Below are 23,008 nucleotides of genomic sequence, written 5' to 3'. Positions count from 1 at the left end.
CAGAGTCAGCTTTCAATTGATACCCGTTATACCAAATGTAATGCTCGGCAAGCCAGTCAAAAATGACCGTCAAATTGCCTGTAGCCAAATGGAAATTGAGACGTGATACAACTTCACTGAGGCGTGAGATTTTCTTGTGTCGACACCATAAAGGACACTATGCTAAAACAGTTACTGTACCGAATATAAAAGTTGGCATATTCTATGCCCCCTTTGACTAAGTCGTAATCTGGCGTTAGCCATGCATACGTCTTGTGAGCCATGCATACGTCTTGTGAGGAAAACAAGATATTTAATTGGAAACGCAGACGTTGGAATTTGGTTTCTCTCATGGCTGTGAATCTGTTGGGTCGAGAGTGACACAGCAGCGAGACCATAGATATTTCCATTATGTTTTTGTGCAACCAATATATTTTCCATGTAAACTGCATATAACGGCTCCACATTTGCGTTTTTGCTATAGTGAATAACTACTTTTTGGTATAAAACTCTAAACATAGTGTGAACTTGTATCCTTCTTGAAACTGGAAACTTCACCGGCTTGTTGTAACTAGTGTCAACTAGAGTGAAACCACAGCGCCGTAGTCGGTTGGTTATAATGGGGCCTATTAACATGGAAGGATTTACTGCAAAAAATATTTCAAATATACTGGAAAATATTAGATTTTTTTCCACTCAGAATTGCTTCTCGGGCCGGATGAAATCGTCTATCGGGCCGGATGCGGCTCGCGAGCCGTATGTTTGGCACCATTGGTCTACAATATACATATTTACAGAGACACATGCGCAATTACCGTTACCTGTTACCTGCTCTGGAATGTATGTATCGAAAATTATATAGCGTGATGTTCACAAAAACTCATTTGTAACTCTTGATAACCAATCATGGAGTTACAAACGCATTCAGCACGACCAGTATGACGTGAAATAACGCTTTCGCTAAATTGTGAGGGTTACCGGTGTCGGTTCACAATACGTGTTACGTTGCAGTTATAGACGATTGATTGTATTTTGCGTACTGGTGTGGTTGTGTGTCTTGTGTACTGAAACAAGCAAATAGCTGCTGCGTAATGACAAAAGTTAAAAGGAAATACGACGACAGTTTTGGGTAACGGGGAATGAAGACTAGGAATAAATATGAATTGGGGAATGAAGACAAAAAGGGTTGGAAACCACTGCTCTAAATGATAATTTTCAGGGCAAAACTAACTATTGCTTTGTCAGTGCACTACAACGCAAATGTTATCACTAGATGGGAGATGCTATAAACTAATCTAAGCCCATATTCACCCCCTCAAGCGCGAGTTAACCTATATTACCCACAAACATAATACTCGCGTTTCATTGCATATGTAGTAAGAGGCAACATCTCAAAAAATAGAGCCAATTCGGCAAAAGTATAATGCCATTTTCGGACTCAGCGCCCCTGATATACCCCTATGTCGATGTCACATATAATTTTTGAAAAAAATATTTTTTGTTGCCTTGTGTAATTATGAACAGCAGGCGCCATACCGTTACAATAAAATTCGGTTGGGTGTCATGAATCACATAACCTTTACCACATGATTACCTCTACCTAGTCGACATGACCGATGTTTTCTCGGTAAAAGAAAAGTGCCGAGTCTACGAAAGCCGCGGGGACGGAGTCTAGCACAACGGCACAGAAGTCGCGATCGAAAAAGGATAGCAAAAAGCGTCAATGAAATCGCCGAAGTCGAAGGCTGTTGCTGGTGGGTTCAGCATGATCGCTGCGTTAATTAATAGCAATTAGACCTGCTCTTACGTTCGTGTCCCAAGGTACCTCACCCGAGTCGTTAAAAGCACAAATGAAGTCAAGCAAGAGAGGTGTGAAGAAGGCATGATCGCATCCTGGGTTTTCCTATATGAATCTTCCACTCTGCAGTAGCCTACAGACAGGAATCTGCACGCATGTAGTAGACATCGTCATTTTGACTTTTCCCTGACAGCTCTTTATACATCCGAAGCTGCAACTTGCGATAACATCTGGCGAGTTTGCTATGGTTAGCGACAGCATAATATGGTATTTGTTTATTTGAGACACTATCCCAGAGATATCTGACAGTAGACATAAACAACCGCATTTTATTACTGCATAAAACTTATACGAAAGCCTTTATCATTGAACATCATGCTGCTCGTGCTAAACGTGCTTGTGATCCCAATATTAGATATCCAGAATTAAATACGGCATAAAATTAGCGACGCATACAGCCCAGAGCAGTGAACTGGTAACTGGTGTTATGTAGGCTTACCATATTTCGGAAATGAAAAAAGAGGACACTTTTTCAGAAATTTCAGACATGCAAAACTGGGGAAGAATTCTCAAAAACCGGTAAATTTTTCCCACTTCATGATCGGTTGACTAAAAAAAAAAAAAAAAAAAAGGTCTTCTTTTCGCTCAGAGCTGAAATCACCGCTTTTCCCTCCGAAATACCCGCCGGAGCTTCACTTCTGCGCTAATTTGCGACATATCACTCGCAATTTCCTCTAAATCTGACCTAAATTTTCAAAAAAGAGGACAAAATCTCAAAAAAGAGGACAAAAGGGCGTCCTCCGAGGACACTTTCAAAAAAGTCAAAAAAGAGGACAAATCCTCTTAAAAGAGGACGTATGGTAAGCCTAGTGTTATGGCATCGTAGCCTACATATGTAATATATATACATATGTAATGATTTCGCAAGTGCGCCTGTTCCGCACCAGAAACCCTCGAATACTTCATCGGTTGGGAGCCACAGTTCTCGTTCAACCCAGATTTAGTTTATCAAAATATATTTAGCCATGAAACATGTCAAGCACTAGAGGTGGTTGGCTTCTTTCTTTTAACTGTTCTCTGTCATTTGTCGCATTCTCTAGGATGTTGAGTAGTACGTGTTGAATAGGGATGGTGTGAACCTCTGAAAGCTTCAGGTTCGTGTGAACGCGAACGTGAACGTGAACCTCATGACGGCACGGGACGTCATATTGCCAATTCCAACCCTACATTTCAGTGAAGTGATATATTAATGTACAACACGCTACCTGGAGACGACTCGGGCCACATTATGCCACAATGCTGAAGTACATACGAACTTTTTAATCGTCGGAGCAATCAAATGATATAATAATCCCATAAAATCAATATCTTCCGTAGCTTTGCCAACAATTTCGACGAGGACTTGCAAGGGAATATAAGCTTATGCCTTAACGGTCTGGGCCAGACTGGAATATGTATTCGGCGAGTATTGCGACGTTGATATTGAACAGAGTGTAAAAATGGGTTTCTATACTTGCTACCGATGTTATCCCATTAAAAAGTTATACAGGAGTAGCCAACACCCCAATCACACGGATTTTTTTTTATTATACAATAAACATATCAAATCAAGACGGACCCCGTACGCCTGCTAGATTTTTACATTAGACCACGACGTATTCTTTAAATGAATTTCATTGATTGGTTGAATAAGCATCATTCCCTGACTATACTTACATGTAGCGTATTTCGCACTTGATATTGTGTTATTGCGGGTCAAGCTCACAGCAGAGAGTCACTAAATATTCACAAACGGGAAACCTAATATTTCGAGCAAACTTTTGTTACAAAGCGAGTAAAATTTGAGATTGTCAAGGTTCATGCTCGTTTAGTGTTGATTTTTTTATGCTGACAGCGCCATGCATAGAGTGGTCCGCAATTGAAATGCAATGAATTTCTACCAAGGATGTTACAATGACGTGGAAAATCGTAATATCTTAAAAAGGTTCACAGTGCAGAACCTACCAAGGTTCGTTTATGAACGTGAACCTCTAACTTTCCGAGGTTCACACACAGAACGCGAACGTGAACCCCACGTTCACACCATCCCTAGTGTTGAAGTTATAAGATTTTACGGCACCTGTCATCGTGGTCCGTAGGGGAAGCGAGTGGCGCAGTTGGTTAAGCAGTCACGACATCAGTGGTTGCTGGTTCACTGCCAATTCCGCTGTAAATGCAGCGCCTTGACAAGCCCAGAGGAAGAGAGAGCCGAGCTCTAGAAATATGGCAGCAAAAGACTAGAAAAAGCGGAAATACCTTACGAAAATTACTATGTCAATAAAGCAAACGAACAGCACGGTCCACAGAAGTCATTTGGATGATCACTTTTTTGATGTATCATATTCATTTTCCAAGTTACCTTAAACACTTGAACAGTCAATTGTTCAGGTGAGGTGTCGAACTGTCTATACAGGCAGCTCAGCCCAACTGCACCGCATCCAAAAGTGATCAAATCGTATACAGCGATGCAAATAAAGATAACCTTCTCGAACTTTCGGGTCCTTCCCGTGCGGAGGGAAACTTTCTGATCATTGGTAAGAATAAGAGCCGCAGTAAACCAGCTTGTTGCGAACAGCTCTCAAGAAATACTTCGATAGATCTGTACGGGGATGTAGGTATGAAAGTAACGTCACTTGATGGATACGGTTATATGGAGCTGAATGAATGAAATCTAGACCCAGGTGTTTGAAAAAATGTAGAGGCCTTAAGCCACTACTGGATCCAATTACCTGATACAAAGTCAACTGAAAACAAAAACGAATTCCGAAACATGTTATTGGCCTGTTGTTAAACGTATGGACAGTTGGACGGACATGGACACTTGTTCATTCGTTACAAGTCGTTCACATCGGCTGAGAAACGCCTATCAAAATTATTATCAGCAACTCAAACGTCAATCAGCAGTTTTATATTAGTTTTGTTTAAGCATGCAACAGCAAGACACAGCGGCGTAGTAGCCACTTACTTGGCGGTTATGGCTCTGCGCTATGGGCGGCAGGCTCCAACGGGGCGGCAAAATGAGGCTGCCCACTGCACAATGCAGGCCGATTGTTTCGAACAGTCGGTGCGCCGCAACACAATGACCAATAGACTCCGGTAATAGAAATTGTATCGACCGATTATTCGGAACAATGCCGATTTTCAGACTTCTATATTTCGGAGTGGTTCCGTTGCCCTGACCAGCTTTTAAATTGTGTTTCCGGAATCAGGGCAAGAATAGATTTCGATTAAGATCAGTATTGTTGAATTGGAGTTAGCGAGGCAGATAGCGTAGTGGTGACGATAAGCGCCTACCGCCAAGGCGGCCCTGGTCGATTCTGGGTCGGAGTTAATTCTGGGCTCCTCTTCCTCCGCGTCGCCGTACTTACTGCGACAAAAAGTCCAGAAAAAAGACCCGATGGAAGAGCGTACTCACAAGGAATGGACGAAGACCAAAAGACCCCGTAATAGAGACTAACATCGAAACAGAAACTGTGAAATCGTGCTAGTGCCGTGAGGCCCATGACCCCCAGGTGGATGCCAGTGCAAGAGACCGCTACTGCAAACGCGACTGGTCGTTCGGCATCCTCGTATCTATTCATTACATCGCATTGTGTCTTATCGCGTTGTAAATTGTGTGTGTCTTCTTCAGATGAAAATATAATCTGACAATTGTTGATTATTGATATTGATAGGAGGCTGGTGCGGAGCAGTGAAACCACGTTTGATCGTAATGCAACAGCGTTTTATGTTTTACAGTGGTTATAGTTAAATCACACCTATACTTGAGTCGACACCACATTTATGCTCGTGTATTAAACTTTTTCTGACCATTGGTGTTTTAATTTCGAGCTGTGAGAGGAGCTTCTCACAGCTCAAACTGATAAAGTCTTATTTACATTCTACCATGAAGGTTGATCGGCGATATCAGCTCTATCCAATCTCTTCTTTCTATAGAAAGAGAATACGTTCAAAAACTTGATTTTTAGGAAATCGTCGCTGATATCGCTTCGGCGAAAGTCCGAAAAGTTCAGTTTTGATGCGGCTATTGATTTTTATTTTTGTTTAAAACATTTTTCACCATTTCTTGTCTTTATCATTTTTGGCCTAAACGTTGACTCGGCGAGGCTTCTTTCTCAAGCAATATAGAACTTCTGAGACGCGGCATATTATTTGTAATTATTTCTATTGAAAAGATTGCTTGAACATGAAACTATGTCGAAATTTGCTGCGATCTACTTAGGGGGGCGGCCTTTTCAACGAAAACCATGGGCGGCAGAACATGCTGCTACGCCACTGGCAGGATATAGACCAAAGGTAATGTTTCCATGACAGTACAAACTTAATTACCAAAGCAAAAATACTTTTAAACAGCAGCCAACTACGACCAGTATTCCCGCTAATATAATGAAAAACTCTCTCCTCATTTTCACACATACATGCACGTCCCACATAGAGGACGCAAGCTCTCCATTTTTATTTTCATGCGGAAATTCTTGTGCTGGAACGTCTTTCTGCAAAAACCTGCAAAGCGGCTTCCAGCCATCAGATAAATGAAAATGCAGGAGCCTCTGTTTGTCGCAGCTCTGAAATTATAACAATATATAAATGTGAAAACGGATGTTCAATTGCTCATTGCTCATGAATGGGCCAATAATTTATCAGTGCGGGGGCAAGTCACTTTCTCCATCTCTGACGAAGTCAGTGGTAATATTGATATGGAAGGCAAAATTTATGACATTTGAGCAATTTGTTACCGAACCTCTACCAAGTTAGCTGATCTGGGAGAATGCTAATCATGTGATTAAATACTGCTAATCGCGACGCATGAAGTTGGAAAAGGTTACGCGCGATGATTAGTCGAGCTGTCCCGAGTTTTCAATCAAGTGGCGCTATCTGTTGCATCATAATGCGAAAAAGCGTTATTGGCTGTCAGTTGTCAATGAAACAGCAGTCAGCTGATAACGATAATGCCACTGTAATATGTAGAATTATCATCATCGCTAAATGAAAGTCGTGTCCAATTAGTACGGTACAGCTAAGAAACGGATTATATAATATTGATATCGCTATGCAATGGTGGTTACATATTCGTTGATTGTTTAGTGAAGTCATGATGCCTAGCAGACAATGGGCACGGTCATTATCGGAAATATTTGCGCGTAGGAATGGTTAGCAGTGTACGCAGTTTATATAAATAGCTATAGTTATCTGTAGTTTGTTTCGGTTGGATAGATCATGAGATTAAAAGTAACTTTATGCGATGCGATCAACCGGTTTATTTAATCCCAGGTTGATTAAACCTGACGGACTCGATAAATCGACGTTACTGCTAATCCAGCTTTATTATCTTCGCCCTGAGTTAGTCATGAGATCTTCAAATCGGACATGAGGGGATATGACATGAGGGTCAGCGATTGCAATTACGATACTTCTTATTCTTGATCGCGCGACGATCACGATTACATATAAACCATGACCATTATTCACGATAACATTTATTTTGCGTCGATGAACTTGACACTTGACCAATCATTCAAACACTACGTAATAATTGCAATGACATAGCGTCATCAGCAGTGGTGAGCTTCAAACTTTTTGTCATATTATATTAGCCGGTTCTGTCACGAAAAGTCATTTACAGTAAACCAGGGGGGTCAAATGATTCGCGAACAATGGAATTGGCAACAATACCATGATTGTCCAGTTGAATACAGTTCAGAACCGCTAAAACAGTGGCGGTAACGACGATATAAATTGGCATATTCTATACTCCCTTAGATTTAGCCGGCGTTAGCTCTGCATATGCAATGTGAGAAATACAAGATTTTTAATAGGAAACGCGGACGTTGCAATTTGGTTTACTATTATTACACTGCGAGTCCGGTTTCTCTCGTGTCAGGGGATCTATTGGGTCGAAAGTGACACAGCAGTGCGACCACAATAACCATAGATATTTCAATTATATATTTGTGCCACTAATATATATTTTCCATCTAAACTGCATAACACGTTTCCGCATTGGCGTTTTCGCTTCTGTGAATAACTACTTTTTGGTCCATATTTGTATAAAACTTTGAACTTAGTGGGCACTTTTAACTTTCTTGAAATTGGATGTCAAGTTAACAGACTTGTTGTTACTAATGGTAACTAGAGGGAAATCACAGCGCCGCAGTAGGGTGGTCACAATGGGGCCTATTAACATGGAAGCATTTTCTGCAAAAAATCTCAACATTTGTTGCAAATGTGCTGGAACATATAAGAATTTTTCAATCTACTCAGAATTGCATCGCGGGCCGGATAATCGTCTGGCGGGCTAGATACGGCCCGTGGGCCGAATGTTTGACACCCCTGGAGTAACCAGTAACGGAGCTGCAATTTATTGAAATTTCCACAGGGCCTTCACGCTCCAGCTGCCGCGGTGGGTTAACCCGTTACATGGCACGATGTCTTCATCGTCGCACTTGCTCGACGCGATAAGGCAGTCACGCAGAGAACGAACTTTAAATAGTTGTCAGCCGATGTTGTGAAGGAAATATGTCTAAAGTTCGTTCTCTGCGTGACTGCCTTATCGCGTCGAGCAAGTGCGACGATGAAGTCATCGTGCCATGTAACGGGTTAAGCGGCCGCGGCAGCTGGAGCTTGAAGGTCCAGTGGAAATTTCAATAAACTGCAGCTCCATTACGGTGGCGTTCTGCAGAAAATGACCGCGGCCAAAAATTTATTTTCGTTTTGCCCTTCAATTTAGACCACATCATTTTTTGAGCGCAGTACCCCCTTTAACCGGTTTGCTGATCTTATAAAATTTCTAAGGAGCTGGTGTAAGCAGGCTGAATCCGACCACTGATCATGAGAGAATATATTTTTGATATTTGTGACGTCATTTGCTTGCTATATCACACTATATCCATTACGCAACTTTAGCGCTGACGATTCGCCATGCCCACTTATTTTCGTTCTAGCTACGACCCATGCTGATATGATATAAGCATGTAACACGAGTCCGACTTCAATTTTGAACAACGATTGGCGGAAAATGTCGCATACTAAAAGCAGTGAGTGGTTCTCAACCCTTTGGACCTCACGGCACGTCGATTCCACAACGCAGGAGAAAGTGAGCAACGGCGCAAACTCTTGCCCGTTGACGCGCTGGCGATTCAGCACTCTCACTCTCGACGCGCCGCATTGCTATACTCTAGCTCAGTGGTTCCCAACGTGGGCGATATCGCCCCCCAGGGGGCGATTTGGCAGTCTAGGGGGGCGAAAATAACGAAGGGGGCGATAGGGGGCGAAAACGGACGAAGGGGGCGATAGGGGGCGAAAGCAACGAAGGGGGCGATAGGGGGGCGATGGCGCGTTAAAACAGCTATATTGGAGTCGGGACCGTAACTACCGCATCCCAAACTCCCCAATTGGGGGTGGGGTCCGAACTCGAGGGGGGCCCAAAATTATTTCGTGAATTAACAATAATTATAGAGTAATCTTTTAGAAATTCAAGCAACTTTTTCAGAAAATTTTCGCGCAGCGCGCGATTCAATAATATCATATATCTTGATTTTGGTGTACCCGTCACCCAACAAAAATACGCATGATTTATGGAAATGGGAGACTTCGGCGTCGGTCATTACTGCGCCACGATGCACCAATACATATGAAGTTAGAAGCCATATAACATGCGACTCCGAGAAGTGTGCCAGAACAATCAGCAGCGAGAAGGTCTTGCCCGAAAAGGAATGCCCTTGTGCTGACAAAAAAACTTCGATATACATATATGTTTAATTGTCCATAGGCGCCTCAATGGCTGGCGTCGAATGTTCCTGTCCTGGCGACCTTAACCCTACAGGACAAATGCCATGCCGCAAGGAAAAAATTATTTGCCAGTACAGAAATACCAATTTGAAATCATGTGCGTCTTTTAGTTTGGTACGTTTCGACGATTTCCATATCTTCTGACATAGCAGATGTAGGAGGTCACGAAATAGCATCATGTAACTAAGTCAATATAACAACGATTCCGCCCCAAGCTGTTTAATTATTATTTAGGGGTCCTACCTTTTCCAGTACACCACTCTCAGCTCTACCGGTAAATCTGATTACGCGAGCAGAAAGAGGATAAAAAATTGACAGCGATATACATGCAATTCCTGACCATATTGACCGATTCAAACATGAGTTATAGGCCTATAAATTTGTCGCGTTTAGGCGAAATACTGTGACTCACCAAACAGCAGTACACGAAATAGGGTATAGTTGATATGTAGCGACAAAAGGCCTACTGGCTGAGGGGGTATGCGGTTTGGTTTATCACCCTATGGAGTCAAAGACCAATGTTAGGGGGGCTGACGAAGTGCTGTTTTCAGTTTCCCAATATTTGGGGGGCGATGATCGGTGTGGAGCTTCAAAAGGGGGCGATGAGCCGAAAAAGGTTGGGAACCACTGCTCTAGCTCCTGAGCTACAGCATCGAATTTCAGGCGACATTGTTGCGTGACAATGTCAAAATCCGTCACAGTGCAAACTTCGAGGCTGATTTTGGGGGGTTCCAGAGCCACGAGCAGAATAAAACGAATATTTATATATTTAGTACAGAGGTAGCTTCAATTCGGTAGCTTTCGATTAATACCAATTATATCAAATTTAGGGCTCTGCAAGCCAGTTTAAAGCCTCGAAATTGTCTTACGGAAAGCACTGACGCGTTGTACTCTCGGTATTTTCTCTTCATGAGTTGTGCATTAGGCTGCTTCATGGTGGAAAATATTCCTTGTTCTGGACAACCATATACGACCCGACCTGAAAATATGTACGAAATACATCAAGCAAATGCAAGGCGATCACGGTTAGCACATACGATTCATTCACATATTTGTTTCTACCCTTTAAGTTACCGTACAATAGCGAAATACAGTTTCTATGCACGCAGACCAGGGATCTAGAAATCCCTGATGCAAACCATAACGCGCCAATGTACATGATCAAAGAATATCTTACCAAGCCTGCGAAAGTGTTCTCTGAGTTTTCTTCCGGTAGGCGTAATAACATAGCACAATGCAAGAAGCCACGAATCGCTGAACAATTTCTCTTCATTCTTATAACTGCGGAGCCATTCGTTCTCGTCCCGTCGCATAGTTAGAATGATCTGAGGTTTGAGAACGTAATCTGAATTGCATGTGACCAGGGTTGCATTTAAAACAAATGGTTGCTTTGAACAAAGGTTTTTAAAAAAATTGTGTTTTTTTAGCTAGTGTAATTATGCTATAATTGTGTAAATACTTTCCAAAAAACATGTTGTATGGGCCTACGGACGATTAACCCCTGATAAAGCCGACGTATACGATATGGAATGGTCGGAGCCCGCGAAAAGTCGTTTCAACAGCTATAATATGCAGGTATAGATGGTTGGTACGGAGTGAATGCTCTGATGGTGATGAACGCCGATCGTAAAATGCTGCATCGTAATAATCGTCAGACTATATTTTCATCTGCTCAAGACACACACACAATGTACAATGCCATATACAAGACACACAGTGCGATGTAACGCATGACGACGTAGTCCTGGTAAAATATGTTCTGGTCCGTATATGACAGGGGTTGGAATTAGGGATGGTGCGAACGTGGCGCTCACGTTCGCGTTCTGCGTGCGAACCTCAAATGTTTAGGTTCACGTTCACAAACGAACCTTGGTAGGCTCTACACCAGGGGTTCTCAACTTCCCTCGTATAACGGGCCGCATTTTCACACTAAAAGACGCTGCGGGCCGCAGAACATTATCACCATGTATTTGTGGGCTACTATTAAATTTAGGTCTATTTATCAGTCTTATTCGGGCATTTAGTGCATTTTTATGCATTCTAAAGCATTAATGGAGAGCGTTCGTAGGTTTGCAGTTGCTGTTTTTTTTTATGAGAATATCGATCTTCAAGTTGCGCAAGTAAATCCCTTCATGGAGCGTACATTCCATTCGTTGCCATGTCGGTATTATAGTATATGCACCCCTCAAACCCTTCCACCACCAGAGAACCGAACTCTCTGTTTCAATGCGTGAGCGAGCAAGTATAAAATTTCGGTGAATTTTTCGTTACTGAGGTCATTATCACTTTGAGCTCTCAGTGATATGAGAAGAATTGAGACGTTAGGGGTCATTTCTGAGCAAATCAATCAACTCTTCTCATTTCCTTCCATGGCTGGAACCCTACACCAATGGTTACAGAAGTCAGCTTTGTCAAATTGATGTCATAGTACCCTTCCCACGTTTGCCCCGTCAGCATTTCCTCTGGAAATATGCCCATGCCCACTCTGATAAAAAGCACCTGGATAATTAGCTATTCAATGTGTGCGAACTGTGTGCATCGATGGATAGGTCCAATGCTAGGCTAAAGTAGTGTTACAGAACATGCGATAAAAGATCGACTGAGATCGCTGTTACTCTTCTGGTGATTGTTGAATCGGACAACTTTAGCTTCGAAATTTGTCAGGTGATATAGGACTTGCTGCTAAGTTCCGGAAACAGCGAATATTCGCACAGTACGTTAAAGTTTTATTGAAGTCATACCTTCTCTAGCAGATTCTTGGGTTTAGCGATATTCCAAGCAATTTTGAAGAATGCGTCTGTCAAGTCGTCGGCAATTTTAAAAATGATTCGAAATATGGATTGCTGGGCTTGAAACCAAGCCAGCAACGTTTGATATGTATAACTACAGATGAAACTATCGCGCTATCATTTCAAGCTTCTAGGCTTTGTTACAACAACTGTTCTTCGACAAATGTGACACATCGGTCTTCCATAACAATACGGGGCCAGTAGTGATTATATTGAAAGATGTCGCGGGCCGCAAAAGAATCGTCTGCGGGCCGCATGCGGCCCGCGGGCCGCGGGTTGAGAACCCCTGCTCTACACCGTTAAATTTTTTCAGATTACAACTTTAAAATTCATTAAAACCTCTGGTTTAAATTCTTTGCATCTCAACTTCGAACCACTCTATGTCAAGTCAAGTCAATTTCGCAACGTGACACGAGTCAAGTCAAGTCATCTGAAAAAGTTAACTCGAGTCATCCCAACACTGTTGGGGTGTTGGCTATTACTGTGTATAACTTGTTTATGGGGTAATATCGGTAACAAGTATATAGAAACCCGTTTTACACTGTGCTCAATATCAATGTGGCAATACTCAGACGCCGACTACATCCGGTCTGGCATCGACCGTTAAGGCCTAAGCTTATATTCCCTTGCATGTCCTCGTCGAAATTGTTGGCAAACCGACAGAAGATGTCATAACATCATTGGGTTATATTTTTCATCTGAATAGTCACACGCAATGGCCTTGTTTTAAACATGGTTGTTTTGAATTTATTTTTGTTTTTAATGCAACCCTACTTGGACCCTACATGTGACTGTGTCCTACATCATATTACAGATATACTATAGGTAATTAGGTATGTCTTACATATCATGTGGGAGCTAGATGCGGACAGCCCGGCGATTTCATTCGGCACGCGATGCGAAGTAAATGAGAAATGCCAGGATTGTCCAAGTACAACGAGTCTATGCATCGAAATTAAATTCAGAGAATGGCAAAAGTGCTCATGGAGGGTATTAGTGAGTTATTATCAGAGAGAAAAACGCCAAGGTTAAGCCGTGCAAGTTACAGTGCTCGGGCAACACAATAGAAACTGCTTCGGTGGGCACTAGTATGTATAACTTGCGATTGAGTGGGTCCCCCAATCACAGGGGATTTGGTACAGGTATGCCAGGTATAAGGTAAAATTATTTCTTCACATCTGTCATTTTCGTTATCGTGGGTTCAATGCGGCGCTTCCCATATCCCCATTTTTGCGGTGACCCTACAATGTTCAAATTCGAGCGGAACTTGAACTCGAACACCACCCAAAATAGTTGGACTGCTGGTTGTAAACTGTTTCTACAAACCTGCTAAATGACACAGGTCACGTGAGTCAACATACCTTTGCTTCGGGAAATGCTTCCGCAATTTCTTCCCAGTAATATCCTGCTGGAAAATCACATACAGCGTCTATGTCCTTGTACAATCTGCGCATCTGATCTTTGGTACTTCCGTATAAAAGTATATTCTTCCATTCCTCTCTATAGTCAGTACAATGATGATCATAGTCCGCAACAGAATAGCCGAGTATTTCAAGGCATTTGTGGAGGGTTTTCGTTCCACATTTTGGCAGGCTAGCTACTATAACCTTCATGGCTACCAGGCTAATATATCTTTGTCATAGCATGGATTAATAGAGAGACAATACATGCAAGTTCAATGTGTTATTACTTATATGAATTTCCGCGAACATTGATATTCTAGTACTTTAATCACGGGTTTTTACATGTCGCTGTAGCTAAATTGAACATGCGGGCTTGAAGGCAGAGGCTTATTAGCGACCCTGTGAACATTACAGATCAATGAAGTATTGTATACATCTGTCATCTCATCGCCATCTTGTCTCTTTCCTATCGACCGACATCTCGGAGTTGAAATGCCGAACAAAATTGAGCGACTTCGTTCGGTTCAAGTTCGTGTTCGGAATGCGAATATTGTTTTATTCTCGTTTACAAACGAACCTTGCACCCGGTGGCATCGCAGACCACGTATTACCAAACTATAAATAAAGCGTGATAATGTTACATAACAAGCAGTAACTGCAAAATATTGAGTAAATTATTTGCCAACATTCACCTTACGTGGCATTAGCGGTTCACAAATGGTCAGCTTTATTTGCGAAAGCTTATATTCGCAAAGACAGATTTAAATTATGATTTAGTTTTGAACACGAAATGGTTTTTGACGACGAATGACCAATCATTTATAATCGAAGAGCCGCAGAAAACGGCGTGGCGAACCGCTTTTGAGATTCACAGATATAGACGGTATAGAGCAGGGACGGGTAACATATATGGCCTGCTGGCCTGATCCAGCCCGCGATGTGATTTTGAGCGGCCCGTCAAATTTCAGTGACTGTAGGATTCATTAGCGTGCGTGTGGGTATATCGTGCGAGAGTGGATCTTACGTATATATGTTCGTCAACACGAGAAGGCTAGCATTACCGGCATTTACTCATGAACTCAACCCTAATGAATTGATATCTCGGTGAATTTGTAAAAAATCCCAATCCTCATTCGTATACAATACATTTTACCAGAGGCGCGCAACATATCAGAGATGAGCGGATTTGGAATTTCTATGTCCTAATCCAATCCAAATCCGAACTTTCAAATCCAAATCCAAATCCTAATCCATAACTTTTTCATATTCAAGTCCATGTCCAATCCTAATCCGATTCCAACTGAAAATTCAGAAAAAATGCTAATTTATGGAAGGGAGGGATAGGAAATTTTTCTTTCACTACCAACGATTTCCTTGATTCAAGATAACTTGGTAAGCATGAGTAAATTAATAGCTGATCTAAACAAAGTTTGCCGCCATTCGCCACACGACATATCAATCTCCCTAAAAAACGGTAAATCCAATCCAAATCCTAATCCGTTCTGAAAAAATGTCTAATCCAAATCCAATCCAAACCCGAAAAAATTTCACAAATCCTGTTTTTTCAAATCCTAATCCTAATCCATGCTCATCTCTGCAACATATATACAACAGTACACGATCCCGGAAGGGATTTTGAGCGGACAGTTTTCGGTCTTACGTGATAATGGTCATAGTCTGTCGCAATTCTCCACTACTGAATTGCCTACTACGTCAGGTTATTTTTCTGACACAAATAATAGTGATTGTTAGTTCTTTATATTCTTTGTGTCCTAAATGCAGCCAGAGTTCAAAGAACTTGATGACAACTTTGATCGACCACAGATGTCTCATTGACTTCAACAGCTATATTGAAGTAGGCCTACATCACGGTAATAAATTCATTGAATACTGTCTTGGTCTCTATGCTTCAAACTTAAGGAATACATTAAATACGATTAATTTATATGTGGGTAAATACGCGTTTAATGTACCGATTTAGGAATCCGGCCCGCCAAAATCATGAATTGTAGGACTTACCTTAAACATATATTGCGCACATACAACTTTGTTACAAGAACTACGATATTCCTGTAAGTACGAGCTCTGTGTTGGGTTATTTGAATATTAGGATAGCTTCTTGGAGGTACAGAACTTCAATATACAATTGAATAGTATATTCATATTGAAATGAACCCGAATATTTTCGGCTGACATGCTGGTGACGTCATATTTTGTGATACGATTGTTGATATACAATGTTCTTTCCAATTCTCTACTAGTTGCTGACGATTACCCCTGACGAGTGTCAGCCGAAAATATTCGGGTTCATTTCAATATGAAAATACTATTCAATAATATTAGGATACGTGACCATTAATGTAAAAAGTTATCTTGATATCAAAAACATTTTGTAGAGACTATATCATTCTATAGTTTGAAAACGCGTCTATTCATCGGACGAAATCATGAATTGTAGGACTTACCTTAAACATATATTGTGCACATACAACTTTGTTACAAGAACTAGGATATTCCTGTAAGTACGAGCTCTGTGTTGGGTTATTTGAATATTAGGATACGTGACCATTCATGTAAAAAGTTATCTTGATATCAAAAACATTTTGTAGAGACTATATCATTCTATAGTTTGAAAACGCGTCTATTAATTCTTCAGTTTCATAGTACGCGAATATCGAGTAAAGTCGATTACTCATTTATCAGCAGTAAATTTCTATTAAAGTACAAGAAGTGACGATGTCTGAGCGGCTAAACAAGTAAGTATTGACTTCTTACGAGTACTCAAGTACGTTTTTTGCCTACATGCAACAAATACTCTCAAGTGTTTATGATATTGTACTGCTTCAAATCCGTTATAGTTTCAGAATTGAGCAGAAATAGACCTAGAATACTGACGTTTTACTTAGTCGGAAATAGGTACTTCCACCTTAATTCAAAGGATTTGTCGCTCGGAGCAAAATTCTACGAGGTTTTGGATAATACCCAACATGTAGGTTCACTTTGACGGGTAATTTGTAAAACTCAATTATCGTTTAGTGATGGTTCGCGAATTCTCGATGTATTTGTGCTATTTTTCATTGCGATAAGTCATTCTGAAGTGTGAAAATGCATTGTACAATATAGATGAAACTGGGTCCGCTCATCAAGGCCAATGGAAAAGTACATTTCAACATTCTATTACCAGTAAATTTCTTCTGAAGTACATGAAGTGCTGATTTCCGAGCGAGTAAAAAAGTAAGTATTGAATGTATTATTTGTCTGATAACTGAAAACTCTGAAATATAAATAGAAGTAGGCCTAGATGAAGTCTAAATAGATAATCACTTGATTAAGTATAGCGCAAGCAGGCGAAACCTATACTTGAGTACTCCAAATGTACAATTATTTCGATATGGAGAGGGTTTTGATAATATCCAATATGTAAGCTCACTTTGAAGGATAATTCGCAAAAGTCAAATATTTCGCAGTGAGAGTTTGCAGATTCTCGATGTATTTTTTGCTATTTTTCGTTGCGATAAGTCATTCTGCAGCGCGAAAATGCATGATAGGATATAGTTGAAACTGGCGCTGCTCATCGAGGGCATTGAAAAAGTACATTTTAACATTTTAGTATCAGTAAATTTTTAGTGCGCTGTAAATAGATAATCACTTGATTGAGTATATTGCTACCAAGGCCAAACCAATACTTCAGTACTCTAAAATGAACAAGTACTTCGCTATCGACTCAAAAGGTAGTTTTCTAACTACTCTACAAAATCTGTACTGTAAGACTTTGGTACATTGGAAATGTATTTGAGTCTAAAAATATTAATCCCCATAAAACGTACTGGATGTGTGGTTCGAAACCTATACTAATAAGAGGAGCGTGATTGAAAATAGACGGAGGATCACTGGATTAAAGTTTACTGAATACCCCGCAATGTAAAATTATTATATACTATACAAAATCCGGAGTGTAAAAGTCTTTAGTGCATCGGAATAGTGTAGTTTTCTTTCTACTTTAAAAAAGTCATACGATTTTTCGTGTTGCGTTCCGGGATAAAATGTAATTTTCGCGCGTTTTAATTTTATTTTTTATTATTTTCAGTTATCAGGCATAGTTTTCTATTTACTTTACAAAACTCACACGATTTTTCTTGTTGCGTTCCGGGATAAAATGTAATATTTCGCGCTTTTTAATTTTTTAATTTTATTTATTATTTTCAGTTATCTGGCAAACTATACCTTTAATACGTACTTTTTCACTTGTTGGAGATCTGCACTTCCTGTACTTTAGTAGAAATTTAGTGATAATAAAATGTTGGAATGTACTTTTTTCATTGCTCTGGATGAGAGGTGTCAGTTTCATAAACTTATCCGACAGCATCAGGTATAGGCGATGGAGAAAGCTATGCACTATCTAGTAGAGAACCTCTCGAATTGGTATTTTCTAATACCTCATTCCCATAGTTTTCTTAATAAAATTAGTATTCATTTTACAAAAAACGTCGTGTAAAGGTAAAGTACTTGTACATTTCGTAGTGCTCAAGTATAAGTTTTTAAACTATTAACTTGATAAAATTTTCAGAATATCAACTTTTTGCGTAAAGTCTGTCTTGCATTTAGTTCCCGGCTCTGAAAGCAAGCAAAGTTTGTGGTATTTGCGCAACATCGAAATTTGTACACTTCACGCTTATCTTATGTCGAAAACATAAGTTAGTTAACAATATTTCGAATCATGGGTATGAATAATTTTTAAAAACCTAAATATGGCGCATCCAAACTTCGTAAATTCTTTCGGTTAGTTTTTGTCGTTTTTATCTACTTTAAAAGACTCATTCAGACCTCGAAGCTACGTGAACACTTGTTCATTGGAACTTGAGTCCAACACCAAAACGATCTACTTTACAAAGCTCTACTCTGAAAGCAAGCAAAGTTCGTGGTATTTGATCAACATGGAAATTCGTGCACTTTGCGATGATAATTTAAAATATAGAGTATTTAAGTCATTAATGCATCGGTCGCAATTCCGCTCGAATACAAGTAGAGATTTCAAAGTAAGTAAGTGGTTATGTTCGTAGACTAACCCCACTTCTACGTAACGATTTTTCAGTAAGTAGTTATGTTTCTAGGCTACTTTTACTTCTATTTACCGGGTTTTCATAGAAATCTGCTTACTTTTATAACTTTATATTTTGTGAAGTAGAGAGTAGTTTAAGGTTATGTTTGTCTAACCTTGACGAGTGCTATTTTCACACTCGATTACCATCTTTAAATCATGGCTATCTGAATGATGTTGACTAAATTTACGGCTTCAGAACGTGCTAATTAGACCTAATCGTTATAACGCTGGGGTTCGCGTACAGGTATCGAAAGTGTTTATATAATTAAAGCCCTGCGAATCGCACGCCTGCGGCTATAGTTCGTTCGATTATTTTCGCCTTGGGATTCGCGTATATGCTGCTAAGCTGTTACGACTTTAGAAAATTCTACAAGACTATTCGGAACGCGCACATGCGAGTGATTTGTTTCCGTAGCTACGAACTGGAGAATCGCTTGCCTTCGTCTAATGAAAATAAGTCGTAAAATGTGGAGGCTGCAGAGACCGTAACTTGTATACATAAAATCAAGTTTAAAAATATGGACGGATGAGTTATCTCTGACCAATAGAGTAATATAACCGCCTATAGTTTAGTGGGGTATTGCTATAATGTATATCCAAACAATCGTTGCAGACTCTGAATGTTACCTAGGTCCTTATCACAAAAAATCATGCATCAGAAGCGTAGGGATTCATATTATCAAGTCGCAGCGCTCAAAATCGCATTTTATATTAAGTAATTAGTGATGATGTGTAGAATTTTGATATTAATAATATTATCCGGAGAATATAGCCTTGCATAGACATCATAGTTTTCGCATTTATGTATAATCTGAATAGGAATTTAAATACATAGTCCTAAATACACATAATAGAAAATCTGTCGATTCTAGCCAAGGTAAGATTTGACGCGGCAATCATAAATCGTAAAATGTGGAAACTGCAGAAACCGTAACTTGTACACATAAAATAAAGTTTAAAAAATATGGACGGATGATATTAGTCCTAAATACACATAACACAATATCTGAGAAAAGTATCAAGATGCGGCAATCAATGCAGCGATAATATAGCAATGGATGGATGATGTGGCACTATAGGCGTGGCGCTTGAGGATGTGGCACAGATGACGTAGCAGATGAATGTACCCTTGGGGCATGAAAATGGGCGTGGCAATTAGGATGACGTGGCGCTCTCTGATTGGCGGGGCACAATTTGATCAACCCTCACTACTGTCGTTTGTCTTCATCTGGGGATCGCGATAATGTTGGAGTTAATCAGTTTCCTTGGCCGTAAGTAAGTTTGGTAAAGCTGATATTTTTAAGTAATCAGCTTCAGCTTATCAAGTTTTTAGCTGGGCCACTTGGAAATGAGGTCGCGATCATAAACGTTGAAAATCACCAAATGTGCAACATGCTGGTGCATTTCATAGTAGCCTAATATATGGAAGAATCAATATTATTGAAAGAATTAATTGATAAATTTTAACAGCCAAATGCATATAGTAAGTTCTCAAGATGGTGCATCGATTACCGTATGGTGGGCCCAACATCAGTGCCTTTTTTGGGCGGAAGGGGGCAGAATAAAATGTTGTTTCGGTCCAGATTTTAAAAAAACAGCCGCACCGACCTAACAGTCTAGCAGGCCTGTCAAACACAATTCCGGTAGGCCACACACGGCCCGCCAGACGATTTCAGCCGGCCCATGGAGAAATTTATTGCAGACCCTAGCAAGTAGCAATCAGCAGAGCTCACATTACAGAAGGCCCAATGCATGACCTACGGTCCACTCCATTCGTATACAGTCGAGGGGCAATGCTTTGCTAGTGTGACGCAGAGATGAGCGGATTTGAAATATCTATGTCCTAATCCAATCCAAATCCGAACCTTGAAATCTAAATCCTAATCCATAACTTTTTCTTATTCAAGTCCATGTCCAATCCTAATCCGATTCCAACTAGAAATTCAGAAAAAATACTAATTTATGCAATGCAGAGATTTGAAAATTTTCTTTCACAACCAACGATTCACTTGATTCAAGATAACTTAGTAACCATAAGTACATTAATAACTGATCTGAATAAAGTTTGTCGCCATTCGCCACACGACATTTCAATCTCCCAGAAAATAGGTAAATCCAATCCAAATCCTAATCCGTTCTGAAAAATATGTCTAATCCAAATCCAATCCAAATCCGACAAAATTTCACAAATCCTGTTTTTTCAAAACCTAATCCTAATCCATGCTCATCTCTGGTGTGACGTCATATTGACAGACAACGTGCTACTGCTCATTTTGAATCCGCTAGTGGGCGCTAAAGAGTGTCCGGAATTTGCTTCACGAAAATATGGTAACCCTACACTAAACGAGCATGCACCTTGACAATCTCAAATGTTTTACTTGCTTTGTTACAAAAGTTTGCTCGAATTATCCAGTCTTCCGTTTGTGAATATTTAGTGACTCTCTGCTGTGAGTTTGACCCGCAATCACACAACATCACGAGCGAAATACGTAGTCAGCGAATGATACTTATTCAACCAATCAATAAGATTGATATCGTTTTCTGATGTAAAAACTCGAGAAGGCGTATGGGGTCACTCTGGACTTCATATCTTTACTGTATCATTAAAACCAAATCTGTGCGATTGAGGAGTTGGCTACTGTTGTATAACTTCTTAATGAGGTAATATCGGTAGCAAATATAGAAACCCATTTTACACTCTGATCAATATCAATGTAGCAATACTCAGACACTGAATACATTGTCCGGTCTGGCCTAGACCGATAAAGGATAAGCGCATATTCCCTGGTAAGTCCTCGTCGAAATTGTTGGCAAAGCGACGAAAGATCTTGATTTTATGGTAGCATTATATCCTTTGATTGCCTCAGTTGATACATTTAGCGACGTTTAAAACACCAATATGTACTACAGAATTGTTGCATTATGTGGCCCAAGTCGTCGCTAGGTATCGTGTACATTAATATAGGCTATCACTTCATTGAAAGATAGGGTTGGAATTGGCAATATGACGTCACGTGACACGTGACGCGGATGAAATCGGGGTGGTCAAAATGATATTCAGTAGGGATGGTGTGAACCCCTGAAAGGTTCAGGTTCGTGTGAACGCGAACCTTTTTTAAAGGTTCTATGTGAACAAGAACGTGAACCTTTCAGGGGTTCACACCATCCCTACTGAATATCATTTTGACCACCCCGATTTCATCCGCGGAATCCAAGCAAGGTTTCAGCATATTGAAACGCATTAAGACTTTTCTCAGAAACAGGATGGGTCAAGAAAGGCTCAATGTGTTGGCTGTGCTCTCGATTCACAACGATGTAATAATGGGTATTCCAGATTTCACTAAACTCGTTATTGAACATTTGCTACTAGTAAATCACGCCGCGCACAATACTTATACATGCAATAAACAATTGAATAGTATATTCATGTTGAAATAAACCCGAATATTTTCGGCTGACACTCGTCAGGGGTAATCGTCAACAACTAGTAGAGAATTGGAAAGAACATTGTACATCAACAATCGTATTACAAAATATGACGTCACCAAGATAAAATTTCAAACGAGAGCGCGTTCAATGTACTATTTTCAGATGGTTATCGAACTCCTTTTGTTGACAGAGTTTGGGTTGTTGTATTTTGATAAAAGTCGACTCCAAGGCACACAAATGCAATAAAGTATATGCGGGTGGGCGGACGACTGTACAGTGTACATTAGGGCTGTTCAAAAATAACTTTTTTTCCCGGATTCCAGCCATTCACTAATTAAATTGTCAGGTTACCCTAAAAAAACGCTGCACACCAAATTTGGTTCAATTCTAACAAGTATAGGACTCCGCAGATCCAATTAAAATTTTTAATTTATTAGGAATTTTTTTTTTAATTCAAATTTTTCTGCCAACCCCATGAAATTGTTGAGCTGCCTTCAAAGACGATGCAAAACAAATTTGACTCAATTCCGACCTGTAGGAGCGGAGTTATATGAGTTTTTCGGTGATAATCCCCGTATTATCCTTGATCGGTGGATAATCCGAGAATTATCAACGAAAAACTCACATAACTTCGCTTCTTCGCGCATTAACTTGTTTTGCTTCGCTATTTCCATGCCAACGC

General features: G+C 40.2%; 1 protein-coding gene across 1 annotated transcript; it reads right to left on the bottom strand.

The window, feature by feature from the left end:
- Window positions 1-3,160: 3,160 nt before the first annotated feature.
- LOC145439162 (uncharacterized) lies at window positions 3,161-21,903 on the bottom strand. The gene is made up of 4 exons (XM_080316648.1): window positions 13,755-21,903; window positions 10,782-10,929; window positions 10,474-10,583; window positions 3,161-6,381 (listed from the first exon to the last, which is right to left on the bottom strand). Exons 1-4 carry the CDS (start codon window positions 14,004-14,006, stop codon window positions 6,142-6,144), a joined length of 750 nt encoding a protein of 249 aa, XP_080172774.1. The 5' UTR covers window positions 14,007-21,903; the 3' UTR covers window positions 3,161-6,141.
- Window positions 21,904-23,008: the final 1,105 nt, after the last annotated feature.

This window comes from Botryllus schlosseri, chromosome 5 (assembly GCF_051294905.1).
Source record: "Botryllus schlosseri isolate E-star chromosome 5, Bs_hap1, whole genome shotgun sequence".
Classification (NCBI taxonomy): Eukaryota; Metazoa; Chordata; class Ascidiacea; order Stolidobranchia; family Styelidae; genus Botryllus; species Botryllus schlosseri.
Note: the sequence above shows the minus strand (reverse complement) of the source record. Positions and strands in the feature narration are given on the sequence as shown.